The sequence below is a fragment of the Rattus norvegicus genome, chromosome 3, assembly GCF_021556685.1.
Source record: "Rattus norvegicus strain SHRSP/BbbUtx chromosome 3, alternate assembly SHRSP_T2T, whole genome shotgun sequence".
Taxonomy (NCBI): Eukaryota; Metazoa; Chordata; class Mammalia; order Rodentia; family Muridae; genus Rattus; species Rattus norvegicus.
In genome coordinates this window covers 44,164,770-44,182,859 of record NC_141536.1, presented here as the reverse complement: position 1 = coordinate 44,182,859, position 18,090 = coordinate 44,164,770, and the positions used below count along the sequence as shown (strand labels likewise).

The 18,090-nt window shown below is 41.1% G+C and overlaps 1 protein-coding gene across 1 annotated transcript in view; it reads left to right on the top strand.

The window, feature by feature from the left end:
- Positions 1 to 18,090, top strand: part of Pla2r1 (phospholipase A2 receptor 1) — a 129,910-nt gene that overhangs the window by 21,114 nt on the left and 90,706 nt on the right. The window contains 2 exon segments of the mRNA NM_001100837.1: positions 977 to 1,150; positions 14,882 to 15,055. Coding sequence (NP_001094307.1) covers positions 977 to 1,150; positions 14,882 to 15,055 — 348 coding nt within the window.

Sequence of the window (18,090 nt, the reverse complement as noted above, 5' to 3'; positions counted from 1 at the left end):
TATGCATTTACCACATGCATCCCTGATGCCCACAGAGGTCAGAAGAGGGCATTGTATCCCCTAAAACTTGAGTTATAATGGTTGTGAGTTACCATATGAGTGCTGGGGATCAAACCTAGGTGCTCTGTAAGACATTAGGCCACTTTTGCCAGGTCCCCTAAATATCTATTGGCTGTTGTGAAAATTCCTTTCCTGAGGAGACATAAACATCTACCCCCTACATAGGATCCCAAGGACGAGCCAAAGTTAACCCAGAGGAAGCAATGCTTTGCTAGGTTTACTGACACAGCCTGGTCAGGTGAGGGGTATGGCCTGGAGACCAGGTAGGCCAAAAGCAGCCATATTGGAAGGTCTGTGCCTAATGTGAATGATAGTCCTGCAAGGCTGCATAAACCAATCCTTCCTCCTTTGGCCTTCCCCAGCCTATACACTCCCTCTGTGAGTCTCAGACCAGTTATACAAATTTGTACGCAAACGGTACGTGTGTGTGTGTGTGTGTGTGTGTGTGTGTGTGTGTGTGTGTGTGTGTAGAGTAGGTGGGATACACAGCTAGATGCTCAGGTGAGAGTCATCTAACCTTCCCCAGGAAGGTCAGGAAATGCCAACAGTCCGCAGGCTGAAAGAGGACACTTCTGATGTGGTGAAGAAGACAGCTGTTTTGCTTTCAGGACTGTGATCTTCAATAGCAACCAAACGAACTGATCGACGGCTGCGAAACTAGGCGCCCAGACAGTGAGGGCTGATAGGAGGCAGGCGAATGCTTTAAGAGAAAAATTCCACTCATTCACAAGTTTGTTTGCTGCCGTGAGCAATAGCCCACAGTCAACAAAGAGCTTGGTAAACATAGGGACCCACTGTTTGCCTCACAAGTGCCTGCCAGGGGGAGGTTTATATCCAGTAACAATGCTCCAGCAGATGACACTTTCCCAAGAAGAAACTGATGCCGTATTTGACTGTCATTCTTTTTCTCTCCTAGATATATATACCTTAAAAGGGAATGCCCATGGGATGCCTTGTGTGTTTCCTTTCCAGTTCAAAGGTCAGTGGCACCACAAGTGCATCCGAGAAGGGCATAAAGAGCACCTGCTGTGGTGTGCCACCACGAGTCGCTACGAAGAGGATGAGAAATGGGGATTCTGCCCAGATCCTAGTAAGAGCAAATATGTCTCCATATGTCATGAATGAATCAAGGATGATTGGAAACTTATCTGTAGTGAAGGAAAAACACCCGGGGCTGACGGGTTGATGTCTGAGATTTTGATTTGAGGTTTGTTTTTGACTCGAAGAGGCAATTCTAATTCATAATCCTCTCCCCTCCTCTACGTTCAAATGATGCTAACCAGCTTCTCTTCCTTACGCTCGGTGAATAAAGATGATTTAACTGGAATCAAACTATGACGTTCTGTGAACTTGCCAGTGCCAGCTGCCCAGCAGGACACTTCCAAACAACAGGAGCCCAGACAATAGCCAGCCATCCCTTCCATCCTCCCCTGAGCTGGCCTCACGGCTAGTCCAGAACGCTTGTCTCGCCCTCTGTCAGGGCCAGACGCCAGCTGCCCCTGGATGATCTTTCTGCAGCATCACAGTTACCCTCTTTACTCCTCAACTACGAGGGCTCCTCTTGAATTTGGATTTTTCCAACCCTTCCGTGTAGTCTTAAAATGTTTTCTTGAATCCTTAATCTTAATTTTCAAGGTCCAGTGACAGCTATAATAACAGCTACTTGTGTTTTTTTTTCCCAAGCACTGCTTGGTTATTATTTTCCATTTAACTAAAAGATTTCCTATTGTTCCTCAGTTTTGAGGGGTACTTAAAGCTTCTGCTTTCTGTATTCCACTTCTCTTACATTGGCTCCTGAGAATCAGAGAATGTCACCTCCTCCTCCTCCATGCCTGCCTCCCTCCCATGCATACAATAAAATGCAACAATTGGGTTTTTTTTTAAGTAATTTAAAGACCTAAGTCCCAATAACGTGATTTATAAGCTATCTGCAGAGTTATTTTCCAGTGTAAGAGCCACAGGGTTCAGTAAATAGGAAAGAATGACAGTTCTTCTTTTTTTTAATTGGATATATTTCTTTATTTACATTTCAAATGTTATTCCCTTTCCTGATTTCCTGTCCATAAGCCCCCATCACCTCTCCCTCCCCCATAAGGTTGTTCCCCCATCCACCCTCCCTTACCACCCCCTCAACATTCCCCTATACTAGGGGTCCAACCTTGGCAGGACTAAGAGATTCTCCTTCCACCGGTGCCCAACAAGGCCATCCTCTGCTACATATGCAGTTGGAGCCCAGGGTCAGTCCATGTATAGTCTTTGGGTAGTGGTTTAGTCCCTGGAAGCTCTGGTTGGTTGACATTGTTGTTCATATGGGGTCTCAAGCCCCTTCAGCTCTTTCAATCCTTTCTCTAATTCCTCCAACGGGGTTCCCGTTCTCAGTTCAATGCTTTGCTGCTTTCATTCGCCTATGTATTTGACATGCTCTGGTGCTGCCTCTCAAGAGAGACCTATATCCGGTTCCTGTCAACATGCACTTCTTAGCTTCATCAATCTTATCTAGTTTTGGTGGCTGTATATATATGGGCCACATGTGGAGCAGGCTCTGAATGGCCATTCCTTCAGTCTCTGCTCTAAACTTGCCTCCATATGCCCTCCTATGGATATTTTTGTTACCCCTTTTAAGGAGTGAAGCATCCCCATTTTGGTCATCCTTCTTGAGCTTCATGTGAATCTGTGGATTGCATCTTGGGTAAATCAAACTTTTGGGATAATATCTATTTATCAGTGAGTGCATACATATGTGGTTTTTCTGTGATTGAGTTACCTCGCTCAGGATGATATTTTCTAGTTCAATCTATTTGCCTATGAATTTCATGAAGTCATTGTTTTGATACTCCATTGTGTAGATGTACCACATTTCCTGTATCCATTCCTCTGTTGAAGGGCATCTGGGTTCTTTCCAGCTTCTGGCTATTATAAATAAGGCTGCTATGAACATAGTGGAGTATGTGTCTTTGTTGTATGTTGGAGCATCTTTTGGGTATATGCCCAGGAGAGATATATCTGGGTCCTCAGGTCCCAATGTCCAATTTTCTGCTTCTGGCTATTATAAATAAGGCTGCTATGAACATAGTGGAGTATGTGTCTTTGTTGTATGTTGGAGCATCTTTTGGGTATATGCCCAGGAGAGATATATCTGGGTCCTCAGGTCCTCAATGTCCAATTTTCTGAGGAACCTCCAGACTGATTTCCAGAGTGGTTGTACCAGTTTTGCAATCCCATCAACAATGGAGGAGTGATCCTCTTTCTCCACATTCTCCCCAGTGTCTGCTGTCACCTGAGGTTTTTTGTTTGTTTGTTTGTTTTTGTTTTTTTTAAATCTTAGTCATTCTGACAGGTGTGAGGTGGAATCTCAGGGTTGTTTAGATTTGCATTCCCCTGATGACTAAGGATGTTGAATATTTCTTTAGGTGCTTCTCAGCTATTTGATATTCCTCAGCTGAGAATTCTTTGTTTAGCTCTGTATCCCATTTTTAATAGGGTTATTTGGCTCTCTGGAGTCTCACTTCTTGAGTTCTTTGTATGTTTCAGAGATTAGCCCTCCATTGGATGTAGGATTGGTAAAGATCTTTTCCCAATCTATTGGTTGCCATTTTCTCCTAACAACAGTGTCCTTTGCCTTGCAGAAGCTTTGCAGTTTTATGAGGTCCCATTTGTCAATTCTTGATCTTAGCCATTGGTGTTTTTTCAGGAAATTTTCCCCAGTGCCCATATGTTAGAGACTCTTCCCCACTTTTTCTTCTATTATTTTGAGTGTATCTGGTTTGTTGTGGAGGTCCTTGATCCACTTGGACTTAAGCTTTGTATCAGGTGATAAGAATGTATTGATCTGCATTCTTCTACATGCTGACCTACAGTTGAACCAGCAACATTAGTTGAAAATGCTGTCTTTTTTCCATTGGATGATTTTGGCTCCTTTGTCAAAGATCAGGTGACCATAGGTGTGTGGGTTCATTTTTGGGTCTTCAATTCTATTCCACTGATCTATCTGCCTGTCTCTGTACCAATACCATACAATTTTTAGTCACTATTGCTCTGTAATATGCTTGAGGTCAGGGATGGTGATTTACCCCAGAAGTTCTTTTATAGTTGAATATAGTTTTAGCTATCCTGAGTTTTTTGTTATTCCGAAGGAATTTGCAAATTGCTCTTTCTATCTCTATAAGAATTGAGCTGAAATTTTGATGGGGGTTGTATTGAATCTGTAAATTGCTTTTGGCAAAATGGCCATTTTTACTATATTAATCCTGCCAACCCATGAGTATGGGAAATATTTCCATCTTCTGATATCTTTTTCAATTTCTTTCTTCAAAGACCTGAAGTTCTTGTCATACAGATCTTTCACTTGATTGGTTAAAGTCACACTGAGGTATTTTTTATTATTCGGGCCTATTTTGAAGGGTGTCATTTCCCTAATTTCTTCTTCAGCCTTTTTATGCTTTGGGTAGAGGAAGGCTACTGATTTGTTTGAGTTAATTTTGTACCCAGACACTTGGCCGAAGTTATTTATCAGATTTAGTAGTTCTCTGGTGGAACTTTTGGGGTCACTTAAGTATACTAACATATTATCTGCAAATAGTGATATTTTGACTTCTTCCTTTTCAATTTGTATCCCTTTGACTTCCTTTTGTTGTCTGATTGCTCTGGCTAGGAATTCGAATATTATATTGAATAAGTAGGGAGAGTGGGCAGCCTTGTCTAGTTCCTGATTTTAGTGGGATTGCTTCAAGTTTCTCTCCATTTAGTTTGATGTTAGCGACTGGTTTGCTGTATATTGATTTTACTATGTTTAGGTATGGGCCTTGAATTCCTATTCTTTCCAGGACTTTTATCATGAAGGGGTGTTGAACTTTGTCAAATGCTTTCTCAGCATCTAATGAAATGATCATGTGGTTTTGTTCTTTCAGTTTGTTTATATAATGGATCACGTTGATGGTTTTCCGTATATTAAACCATCCCTGCATGCCTGGGATGAAGCCTACTTGATCATGGTGGATGATTGTTTTGATGTGCTCTTGGATTCGGTTTGCCAGAATTTTATTGAGTATTTTTGCGTCGATGTTCATAAGGGAAATTGGTCTGAAGTTCTCTTTCTTTGTTGGGTCTTTGTGTGGTTTAGGTATAAGAGTAATTGTGGCTTCATAGAAGGAATTCGGTAGTGCTCCATCTGTTTCAATTTTGTGGAATAGTTTGGATAATATTGGTACTAGGTCTTCTATGAAGGTCTGATAGAATTCTGCACTAAACCCGTCTGGTCCTGGGCTCTTTTTGGTTGGGAGACCTTTAATGACTGCTTCTATTTCCTTAGGAGTTATGGGGTTGTTTAACTGGTTAATCTGTTCCTGATTTAACTTCGATACCTGGTATCTGTCTAGGAAATTGTCCATTTCCTGAAGATTTTCCAGTTTTGTTGAGTATAGGCTTTTGTAGTAAGATCTGATGACTTTTTGAATTTCCTCAGTTTCTGTTGTTATGTCTCCCTTTTCATTTCTGATTTTATTAATTTGGATACACACTCTGTGCCCTTTGGTTAGTCTGGCTAAGGGTTTATCTACCTTGTTGATTTTCTCAAATAACCAACTCCTGGTTTTGTTGATTCTTTGTATAGTCCTTTTTGTTTCTACTTGGTTGATTTCAGCTCTGAGTTTGATTATTTCCTGCCTTCTTCTCTCTTTCGTTGTTTTTGTTTCTTTTTGTTCTAGAGCTTTTAGGTGTGCTGTCAAGCTACTGATGTATGCTCTCTCCTGTTTTTTTTGTAGGCACTCAAAGCTATGAGTTTTCCTCTTAGCACTGCTTTCATTGTGTCCCATAAGTTTAGGTATGTTGTATCTTCATTTTCATTAAATTCTAAGAAGCCTTTAATTTCTTTCTTTATTTCTCCCTTGGCCAAGTTTTCATTGAGTAGAGCATTGTTCAACTTCCATGTATATGTGGGTGTTCTGTCATTATTGTTGTTACTGAAGACCAGCCTTAGTCCGTGGTGATGCATGGGATTATTTCTATCTTCTTGTATCTGTTGAGGTCTGTTTTGTGACCAATTATATGGTCGATTTTGGAGAAGGTACCATGAGATGCTGAGAAGAAGGTTTATCCTTTTTTTTTAGGGTGGAATGTTCTGTAAATATCTGTTAAGTCCATTTGGTTCGTAACTTCTGTTCATTTCTCTATGTCTCTGTTTAATTTCTGTTTCCATGATCTGTCCATTGATGAGAGTGGGGTTGAAATCTCCTACTATTATTGTGTGAGGTGCAACGTGTGATTTGTGCTTTAGTAAGGTTTCTTTTATGAATGTAAATGCCTTGCATTTGGAGCATAGATATTCAGGATTGAGAGTTCATCTTGCTGAATTTTTACCATTGATGAATATAAAGTGTCCTTCCTTATCTTTTTTGATGACTTTTGATTGAAAGTTGATTTTATTTGATATTAGAATGGCTACTCCAGCTTGTTTCTTCAGATCATTTGCTTGGAAAGTTGTTTTCCAGCCTTATACTCTGAAGTAGTGTCTGTCTTTGTCTCTGAGGTGTGTTTCCTGCAGGCAACAAAATGCCGGGTCCTCTCTATGTATCCAGTCTTTTAGTCTATGTCTTTTTATTGGGGAATTCAGTCCATTGATGTTGAGAGATATTAAGGAATATTGAGTGTCACTTCCTGTTATTTTCATTGTTAGAGGTGGAATTATGTTTGTGTGTGTCTCTTTTCATTTGGTTTCGTTGCAAGGAGATTACTTTCTTGCTTTTTATACAGGGTAGTTTCCCTCCTTGTGTTCAAATTTTCCATCTATTATCCTTTGTAGGGCTGGATTTCTAGAAAGATATTGTGTAAATTTGGTTTTGTCACGGACTATCTTGGTTTCTCCATCTATGTTAATTGAGAGTTTTGCTGGATATAGTAGCCTGAGCTGGCATTTGTGTTCTCTTAGGATCTGTATGACATCTGCCCAGGATCTTCTGGCTTCATAGTCTCTAGTGAGAAGTCTGGTGTAATTCTTATAGCTCTGCCTTTATATGTCACTTGACCTTTTTCCCTTACTGCTTTTAATATTCTTTGTTTTGTGCATTTGGTGTTTTGACTATTATGTGATGGGAGGAATTTCTTTTCTAGTACAATCTATTTGGAGTTCTGTAGGCTTCTTGTATGTTTATGGGCATCTCTTTCTTTAGGTTAGGAAGTTTTCTTCTATAATTTTGTTGAAGATATTTACTGGCCCTTTAAGTTGGGAGTCTTCACTCTCTTCTACACCTATTTTACTTAGGTTTGATCTTCTCATTGTGTCCTGGATTTCCTGGATGTTTTGGGATAGGAGTTTTTGCATTTTACATTATCTTTGACAGTTGTGTCAATGTTTTCTATGGTATCTTCTGCCCTTGAGATTCTCTCTTCTATTTCTTGTATTCTGTTTGTGATGCTTGCATCTATGACTCCTGATCTCTTCTCTAGGTTTTCTTTCTTTCTTTCTTTCTTTCTTCCTTCCTTCCTTTCTTTCTTTCTTTCTTTCTTTCTTTCTTTCTTTCTTTGTACTTTCTTTATTGTTTCTATTTCCATTTTTAAATCCTGGGTGGTTTTGTTCAATTCCTTCACCTGTTTGGTTGTGTTTTCCTATAATTCTTTAAAGGAATTTTTGTGTTTCCTCTTTAAGGGCTTCTACTTTTTTACTCGTGTTGTCCTGTCTTTCTCTAAGAGAGTTATTTATGTCCTTCTTAAAGTCCTCCATCATCCTCATAAAATATGATTTAAAATCTAAATTTTGCTTTTCCGGTGTGTTTGGATATTCACTATTTGCTTTGGTCGGAGGACTGGGTTCTGATGATGCCAAGTAGTCTTGGTTTCTGTTGCTTAGGTTCCTCATGCCATCAAGTTGTCTCTGGTGTTAGCTTATCTTGTTGTTTCTAGTGGCTTGACCCTCCTGTAGGCCTATGTGTCAGCACTCCTTTAGACCTCTTTTTCTGTTTTCTTTCAGCTGTTTCTTGGAACAGGTGTTCTGCTCTCAGGTTTGTAGGTGCTCCTGGTGACTGTCTTTCAGCTCTTGGAGCAGGCAGGAATCAGAAGAATCCTGCCCCTGACTGCTCCTAGGTCCCTGTGCCCAGGGGGCACAGATGGCACTAGGTGATTCCCTCTTGGGTCGGGAATGTGAGCAGAGGGTAATCTCCTCCTCTCATTTCTCAGGAGTGTCTGCACTTCTGAGGGTCCAGCTCTGTCCCCCATGGGATTTGAGTGCAGGGAGCTGTTTGACTGGTTTAGTTCGAGTGGCAGTTCTTAGTTTAGACAAACCAAGATGAGTCCAACTTCCTCCCAGGAGTGAATCTTTAGATAGTGCCTCTTACAAAATGAAGACCATAGCATTGCCTATTAGTGTTATTGTGTATATTCAATGCAACCATACATGGAAGATACCGAGTATAGCGGGAGCTCAGTAAGCACTCATGGGGACAGGCTGCCATAGTACTGGGTACTGAACCTGGAGGCTTTATCAGACTAATTAAGGCAAGCACTGTGCCACTGCACTACCTCCCCATCCTTGCAGCATGAATTTCTTTACTTATGAATGTATGATCATCATGGCTGGTCCTACCACTAGATAAGCCACAGATACTGGTGAATGGTAAGAGTTTTAAAGCTTTGGATGTTCCTCTCAAAGAAACTGGCATCTGAACTTAAGGCAGAATGGGCAGTCTTGCTCTGTGCCAGAAAGTGCAGACAATATTAGAAGTGATACACCTGGGAAAAGAGGCCTGGTGGTCCAGGATGTGGGACCCGGAAGACTGAATAGTCCAGGATGTGGGATCCAGGCATCTGCATATTTGATGAGTGCTAAGGTGAACCTGGTGCATGTAATTCTGCACCAGGGAATTCCCACTATGCAAGTAATTTCAGGCTTGTTCTATCTACGCACCTGAATGGCATGAAGAAACTTAACTGCTGTAAATTAGTTTATTTCCTATGGCATATCCATAAATCAAAAAAAAAAAAAAGAAGAAAGAAAGAAAGAAAAGAAAAGAAAAGAAAAGACCAACTAGGGACAAAAAGGGCTTATTTGGCTCCTAGTCCCAAACATATCTACAGTGATAAGAAGTCAAGGCAGGAACCTGGAGGCAGAACTGAAGCAGAGGCTAGGGAGGAACACTGCTTACTGGTTCCCTCCTCATGGCTTGCTCAGTTTGCTTTTTTTATACAACCCAGGAGCTCCTTCCCAGGAGCTTCTTCCCAGGACACCCACACACATTAATCAAGAAAATGCTCCACAAACTTGTCTACAGGCACTAATGGAGGCATTTTTCTCAATTTCGGCTCCCTCTTCCCAGATGACCAACGCTTGTGTCAAGTTGACAAACTGACCGACACAAATAGTTTTCTTAAGTTCCTAAGAAGAATTTTTGTCACCCCACCCCTCCCCCACCTACCACCCCAGTTATTTGTAGCCAATTTCAGTTTTCCCCCTTGGAAGCTTGGTTTTCTTGAGCTTAGGGCTTTCTTATTCTCCGGGGCTGTTTGTTCAGTTGAGGGGAGGGGTTCATCCGCCCACCAGCTTCCCTTCCCTGACCTCCCCACGGCAGCAGAAAACATGTTGATATGGTGTACATTAGAGACATCTTTCTCTCTTCCTTATTGCTTTTGATTTCTGGTGACCAACATAACTCAAAATGACAGGTCAAGGAACGCAATCGGAGTTCGCTGAGAGCCCTTTCCATGAGTCCATGAGTAGGAAGGATACACAGAGAGAAACGAAACAAAGACTCACACTCCTGCATCTCATCTAATTTTACAAGGAACATCTTTAAAATTTCTATGTGTAAAATGGTGGTTGATTGCAAAGGAGCAAGATTTAAACTTTATACTCGGACAAGCAATACTTGCTCTGAGAGTGGAGTTCAACTCTGTCAGGAAGGAAGCAAAATCAACAGGGCTTAACTCTGGCTTGTTTAGAGGCAAGTCTGGGCCATGACATCTCTGTCGTGGTTGTATCACACACACACACACACACACACACACACACACACACACACACACACACCGAGAATTATATTTAGAGATATTTTTGGAATTCTATCTTCTGGAATTATCCAATTCACCCTTGGACTTTACTCAGTAATTTGAATGATACAACAGGATAGATAGATTGGCACCAACAATAATCGCCACCCTCCCCAGAGTCCCTAGAATGGATCAACCATGTGTTACATCTCTCTTCATCAATAATAATTAAAACAAATACAAAGCAAAACCAAGAAAACGTGAGCTTCAAAGAACCTATCAAGGCATTGGGAAGAGCAGTTAGGTCGTAGAGTTCTTGCCGTTTGTGATTAATACCCCAAGGTCTATTCCCGGAACACTTGCCCCCAAAAGATCTCCTTCAAATGGGAGGGAATATTCACAAGTCCCTTACCTTGTAGGGATATTGTCGCTAGAATATAAAAAGAACCCTGATTTTATGCAACCCAAAGTTTCCCAAGGGTGACGCCACTTCAGTGAGCTAGTCCCTTGTCTTAGTTACTGTTCTATTGCTGTGAAGAGACACCATGATGATTTCAGAGGGCGCATCGGTGAGCATCACGTCAGGGAGCATGTGTGCAGGCAGGCAGCAGTGACACTAGAGCAGCCCCTCAGAGCTTATATCTTATGAGCACAAGTGCACTTTTGAAACCTCAAATTCCATCCTCAGTGACACATCTTCCCCAAACAGGCCATACCTGCTAATTCTTCCTAAATAGTTCACTGCCCGGGTGTTGGAGCCAAAGGAACGTTTAGTTGCCCAAACTACAAAAGACTCTACACATTTCTAGAAATGAGCTTGGCCTGAACTGTAGGATTCTAAGGTTAGCCAGCATTCCTCAGGAACTTGTAAAACCAGTTCTCCTGTGTCAAAAGGAGACTTGACATTTCCCTTACCTCTGGGCAGAAGAGATGGATGGCTCTGTTGACAGTATTTGTGGTTATACATCAAAGTCCATACCAGCTTCCAAAACCCTCAGGATCATAAGCGCGTATTATAGATTTCAAAGTCCACATGAGCCTCCTAGCTCCTCTCACCTCCTCTGCCCTCAGTCCCTCCAGATAACGATCTTCCCTCCCCCAGCTACTCATCCCCCTTAGAACCTGTCTATTCTCACTATTTGCCCTCTATTCTCTGCTCTGGTTATTTTACCTCCTCTTACACAGAGCTCTGGCCAGTCTGCTTCTCTTTCTCTCTGCTCTCTCTCATATCTACAATAAAAACTTTCCCCTTAACCATAACATGGTTAAGTCATGTCAGGAGTTTCTTTACTGTGGCCCCTCAAATACTCTGGGAACCAAGCATTCAAATACGGGAGCCATCCTTATTCAATCCAACACACCCCTCCCACATCAACCATCAATCAAGAAACATGTTCACAGGCCAACTTCATGGAAACAATTCCTCAATTAAGGCCCCCTCCTCCAACATGACTCTAGTTACATCAAACGGACAAACCGCCGAGTAGTATATCATATAACACATACTATTAAGGAGTAAAAGAAAAATGAAATGCCGGTACAGGCCACAACATGATCAACTCTTAACTCCAAGAGAACAAAGCCTGGCAGAAAATAGCACCTATTACATAATTTCAGTTATACAAAATGTATAAAAGCAAACCTATAGATACGGAAACTACATTAATGGCTGCCATTATAATACAATAAAGCAAAATGGGCTGGAGGCATATAGGAAGGAGGACTGAAAGGGAAATGGGGAGTCAGCCCTCAAGAGTACTGTGTTTCTTGTTTTCATGATTTAACCATTCTACAACAATCATGATGCTTCCACATTCTTCTGACTACACTAAAGATTGAATTAAGGAGTTTCAATGGATGGATCACATGGTGTATGACTTATGTTGCAATGAGAGCTTTAGGCAATGAGGAATTACAGGCAGTATTGCTTAAAGGTATAGAAGTATTGGAAACAGGGAGAAGGTGATAGCTGGGAGAGAGAGAGCGATCAGGGAGATTTTTTTTTCTGTCTCTTATTTTAAAGACAAAGATACTCAGCCATCTTGGAATGCATCTAGAAATGGGGTAACCGGGGCGTTAAAGATGCAGGAAAGTGAAATCACTCGGTGGCTTCCATGTGGCTCTCAGAAAACAAAAGTGGGGTTCTGACCGTATGGTCACTGTTTTAGACATAAGGGACATGCTCAGTATGAGGATTAACCTGTTTGCACAGAAAGGAGATTCTCAATAGGAAAGGCCCAAGGAAGATCATAGAGTTTGCGGTGGAGAAAACGAGAAGAAACGGATCCCATGGCTGAGACCTTGTACATCTAAAGATGTCTACAGTATCCTGGCTGATACATGTATTTATAAATGAGCTCAATATTAAAGACAACAGAAAACAAGGTTGTCACCAAACAATATTTAAGGGAGGGGAAAAAAGAGGAGGAAGAGAAAGGAAAATATTTTTTTAGGAACCACTTTGCTGGGGTGCCTAGAATACCCTCACTGAGATGGAATCCTTCATCACTGAGATGGATTCCTTCTGCAATGAATCCTTCATTGTTGCCTTTTGTTAAAATGGCCTGAGATGGCCAATACTCTGAGTGTAGACCTCAGATTGGCCATGTTCATCTGGAATGGCCACTGAGACGCTGTAGTGGATTTTGTAGCAGAATTTTTTTAAAAAGAAAGAAAAAAGCTGATTCCCTGCTCTCAGTTTCTGAGGTTCTGAATGAGGTCTGGTATGGGATTCAAGGATGCACTTAAAACCTGTGTCTGGTGGTAAAGCAGATGTTTCAAACACTAGAAACCACCACTGTCTTTAAGGAAAACTTCAAAGCCCTTCCTGAGGCAGGCACATCTGAGTGACCTTTGGTTGCTTGAGGGTGGTAACAGGCAGAGGTTAATCCTGGGGACAGGGCACCCACTGTTTACTCCTGATACAGAGAGAGACCTGACAGTAAGCCTTAATTATAACACAGAGCACAGCCATGTGCGTGTTAAGAAAAGCTGTCACCTGGGTTCTTTTTTTGTCAAGGGTTAGTCCTGCCCTTTCAATATGATCCTCCTTCGGGACTTCCTCAAATTCTCCATACTAAATAGTTGCCGTGAGGGATTTGTGAGTGATAGGTGGACTCTGTATACATAGCTGGGGTATGTTAGATTTGACTTGACTTTATACAATCTGTGATGATGTCTAAGGTTATATAATAGAGAAACTTCGGTCAAACGTTTGCAGTAGACACTCCTATTCTCCTAAGACATCAGCTCGTTTACCATTCACATTGGTTTAACTCAGATGTTAGAATGTATAGTTCCCTGCAGGCGGCCCCCGGTGTTAATCTCCAACAACTGCTGCTTTCTCTCCATGGGCTGTGTTACTCTCCACATCTCATTTGAAAGTTATTAGTCAACTTTCAGGGTCTCGGTGGTCACACCAGGGGGACATGGCCAACCTAAAGTCTAAACCTTTGTCCATTCCAAGGGAGGCCTACCATTTTGCCTAAAGCCAATGATGAAGGATTCCACCTCAATGAGATCATTTTAGCCACCCCAGAAAAGTGGTTTCGAAATTTCCCCTTTATTCCCTCCCTCCTCTCCCTTCCCAATGTTGTTTGGTGACAATCTTTATTTTTTTCCTGTTGTCTTTCATATTGAACTCATTTATAAAAACATGAATCAGCCGGGAAATACTGTCGAGATGCCTTTAGTTGTAAATTATTTACTAACTTCCAATTAACTAATTTGGTTTTGAAAATGTATGCAGTAACCGGACATGAAATCAAACTTCTATATTTCTCAAGGGAGTAATCTAAGTATTCTAAAAAGAGAGAGAGAGAGAGAGAGAGAGAGAGAGAGAGAGAGAGAGAGAGAGCGAGCACACAAAAATTTCATTGTCAAGTCAGTTTGACATCTATCAGTCAGTACTAACAGGCTTCTTAAGCATAAGGATGTAGGAGTCTTCAATTTGGCAGTATACATGATGTATTCACAGAGGACACCGTAGAGGCATTATGTACCAAATTGTCATGGGACGTGTCCTGACGTCACTTTAAGGACTATACCTGGGGAAAGAGCAGTCTAGACGGTAGCATGTTGCCTGTCCATCGGTTATACCTTTGCTAAAACACAGTTCACACTTCTTACACTTGTAATTGTGTGACTGAGTTTGAGGTCAAGAATTAGTTCAGCTTGGGGGTTGGTTTAGAACTTTAGTGAAAGCATAGGACTAAGCCTTTGTTTTCTATCATTTCAATAGATTTTAGATCTATGCTTCATACTCTATTCAAATTACTCTTAAGCATATTATGAAGTTTTGACCAGTGTCTTACAACTGGACTTTGTTTCTATTTGTCTGAAAGAACTACTTAATGTCAGTATCACTATCCCTATGCTGGGTGAAACCATGTTCATGTTTGACACATTAGCTATTACATCACGTTCACCCCTCCTTGGCAGTTTGGTGTTAGAAGAGAAAGGTTTTGGGAACAACATTAAGGTCTATCCCCCAAAAATATTTAATTCCTGTGTTTAACATGGAATTCTAAATGCTTACTTATTAAAGAATCAAAATATTATTTTCAAAAAAATACTTCATTTCCACTTCTTTCTCTTAAAACTAACTTCTCTTATTCCCTTGAAAGTATCAGAGATTCTTTACTGATCATTTCTTGAGCTTCCTCAGGTAAATTTAGGATGCATTTAACCATAAGATATTAATGGAACAGCCATGCAGATTTCACATAAAGACCTAGTCAAGGCTGAAGGTTTAGAGCTTGCAGGCTGGAATCATTTTATTTGAATTTGTCTTAGATATCACTGCAGGGAGAATGCTTTCATGAGTGTTTTTAACAAACTTTGTTTTCAGCCTCTACAGAGATATTCTGTGATGCTATGTGGCAAAGGAACGACAATTCACACATTTGCTACCAATTCAACCTGCTCTCATCTCTCTCTTGGAATGAGGCACATTCCTCATGCCAGATGCAAGGAGGTGCTTTGTTAAGTATTACGGATGAAAATGAAGAAGCTTTCATAAGGAGTAAGTACAGAAACGGTGCACATCGCTAACAATACAAAGAGATGGCTACTGGGGACAACTTTGTCCTTGGATGCAAAAAATAGATCCTTTAAAAAATGTTTTTCTTTTCTTAATATATCCCAAATTCCAATTCTGAATTCTAAAACGGTCTTAGTTAGAGTTTTACTGCTGTGAACAGACACCATGACCAAGGCAATTCTTATAAAGGACAACATTTAATTGGGGCTGGCTTACAGATTTAGAGGTTCCTTCCAGTATCATCAAGGTGGAGGCACGGCAGCATCCAGGCAGGCATGGTGCAGGAGGAGCTGAGAGTTCTACATCTTCATCTGAAGGAAGCCAGGAACAGACTGAGCATCCTCAGGCAGCTAGGAGGAGGGTCTCCAAGCCCACCCCCACAGTGACACACTTCCTCTAACAAGGTCACACCTCCTAATAGTGCCATTCCCTGGGCCAAGAATATGTAAACCATCACAAAAACCTTAATTTTGAGTGTGTGTGTATACATATGCAGATGTCAGAGGACAATTTTTTAGGTGTCAGTTCTCTCCTTCAAGCATATGGGTTCTGGGGATCAAACTCAAGTTGTCATGTTCGCTGGCAAGTGCTCTTAATCACTGAGCCATTTTGCTACCTCTCTAATCCCAAATGTGTTTTCTATGAACACTTTACCATTCTTTCACGCCTACTTATGCCTCAGTTTACCCCCTTTGAGAAGAGAATTTGAAGCTACAGCACATGACCCAGGGGAGCTACAACTCTTCAGGTGGATCAGAGGAGCTAAGTACCAATTCTTGTCACCTGCAGAATTTACACATTTAATAACTTTAATATTAGTGGGAAAATAAAAACACTGGCACATATAAGACAATAGCATTTCAAAGGGCCAGCAGTAAGGGGGATGGGAAACAGCTTTACTTTGTTCCCACATCTGGATAATGTGGTCCCTTTCCCTTAGGGACCTCCATGCAGGCAAAACTGCATGTTGACAAAGAAAATAATTTTATGGGTACACAATATGGTAGTGTTGGAGATTTATTAAAAGGCACATAGATCTTGAGATGTAGCGTCAAACAAAGTTTAGACGTGACCATTTCTAGTATGTTCTGGAATGTGCTGTTTGGGGAGACAGCTTTCTTATAGTGTCTCAGACTGCTCTCCTGAAAGCAAGAGCATGACTCGACATCAGTAAATCAGACCTCATGGAAATATCCCTCTAGATAAGCTATGCATTGTTTTATCTGATCCAAGAATGGGATGGAGACAATGCTAGGAGATTTTTATCTTCATTTCTAATAACACTTATTTTAATAAACATAAAATAGGTCTTTGGCCAGAAAACAGAAACAAAGAAACCAGGATGAAACAAGCTGTATTCATCAAGGCAGATCAGTCAAGTAACAGCCAATGAAATCCACCGGCGATTCAGTTGGGTCCCAGACAAGCCCCCGTAGTCTATGGTGCAAAACCCAGCACAGCTGCACTCCATCCTCCACATCAGCCTGAAGGGTTTCCTTTCTGTTAGGAACCTCCATCCAGACAAATCCAGAGTTTGTTGCTCAATTAAAAAAAGAAAAGAATATATGGGTGGCCCAATATGAAACAAAATTAGAGATTTATTAAATGACATTTTTAGCATGATCTTAAACACAGGGGTTAATAGAGAAGCACCCAGGATAAAAAGTAAGGCAAACCCAGACACTGGTACCAGCTTCTCAAGAGAGAGTCTATCCAGTTATCTTTGCAATAGATACTGCACAGTTTTGCTAGACTCAAGTTACATCTCTGAAGATTGCTCAGAGATTTTTCTTCCCCTATTCCAAAACATTTCTCAGAGATATAGTTTACACAAATGTTAAGAGTTCAAGAGTTGGGCTGGGGATTTAGCTCAGTGGTAGAGCGCTTACCTAGGAAGCGCAAGGCCCTGGGTTCGGTCCCCAGCTCCGAAAAAAAGAACCAAAAAAAAAAAAAAAAAGAGTTCAAGAGTTTTCTTCTGGGGCTGGAGAGATGGCCCAGTGTTTAAGAAAACTGGCTGTTCTTCCAGAGGTCCTGGGTTCAATTCCCAGCATCCACATGGCAGTTCACAGCTGTCTGTAACTCCTATAACAGGGGATCCAACACTCTCACACAGACACACATGCAGACAAAATGCTAGTGTACAAAAAATAAATAATTCTTTTTTAAAAAAGAAATCTATATTTGTTTTTTTTAAAAATAATTTTCTTCTGAACAAGGTTATAAGGTGATTTCTGAAGGGTGCTGGAGGGGAGAGCAATGCGGGGACCTTGAAGTTCTATACAACTTGTTTCTTATCTTTGACAAGGTTGCTTGAGAAAAAAATTATGTTGTCTCCATAAACGATTTTGGTCCTGTCAGTGGTCAACAGTGCCTGAGGTTCCTGTCTCCATCAGTAGGACGGATAAACCAGGCCTGAGATGAAAGGCTTTTGTCCCCATGCTGTCCTTCTCACGCGCCCATCATTTTTCCTGTCCTTGTCCCTGCCTCAAACAGAATTTTGAAAATGAGCTTGAACACGTTTCCTCCATCATCCTCTTTCCTTTTTAGATCAAATTCATCTGTGTGCCTTTTAAAAAGGTTGTTTGGGGCCTGGCAAGGTAGTTCAGGGGATAGAGGTGCTTGTGCACAGGCCTGATGACCTCAGTTCAACCCTTGGATCCCATGATGTGGCAGGGAAAAGAGCAAGTCCTAAAGGTTGCCCTGGCCCCTACACACTCACCACTGAGTGCATGCACCTCCACACACTTATTAATGATTCTTTAATAATGATTTAATAATGGAAACATGAAGAACTATCAAATTCGTTAATTTGATTGCATTTCAGACGCAATTTCTTTTTCTCAAATTTTATGCCATCTGTTGTTATTTTGGCTTTTAAGATTCAATCATATAAAAAGAAAAGCAAAGGGGGAAATTCTGTCATAGTTCTACAACTTAGGGAAAGCCATGCTCTGCCAAAGCGAGTAAATATGTGCACAGGCATAATGCTCTTGTTCCTGAGATGAACACCATGAACA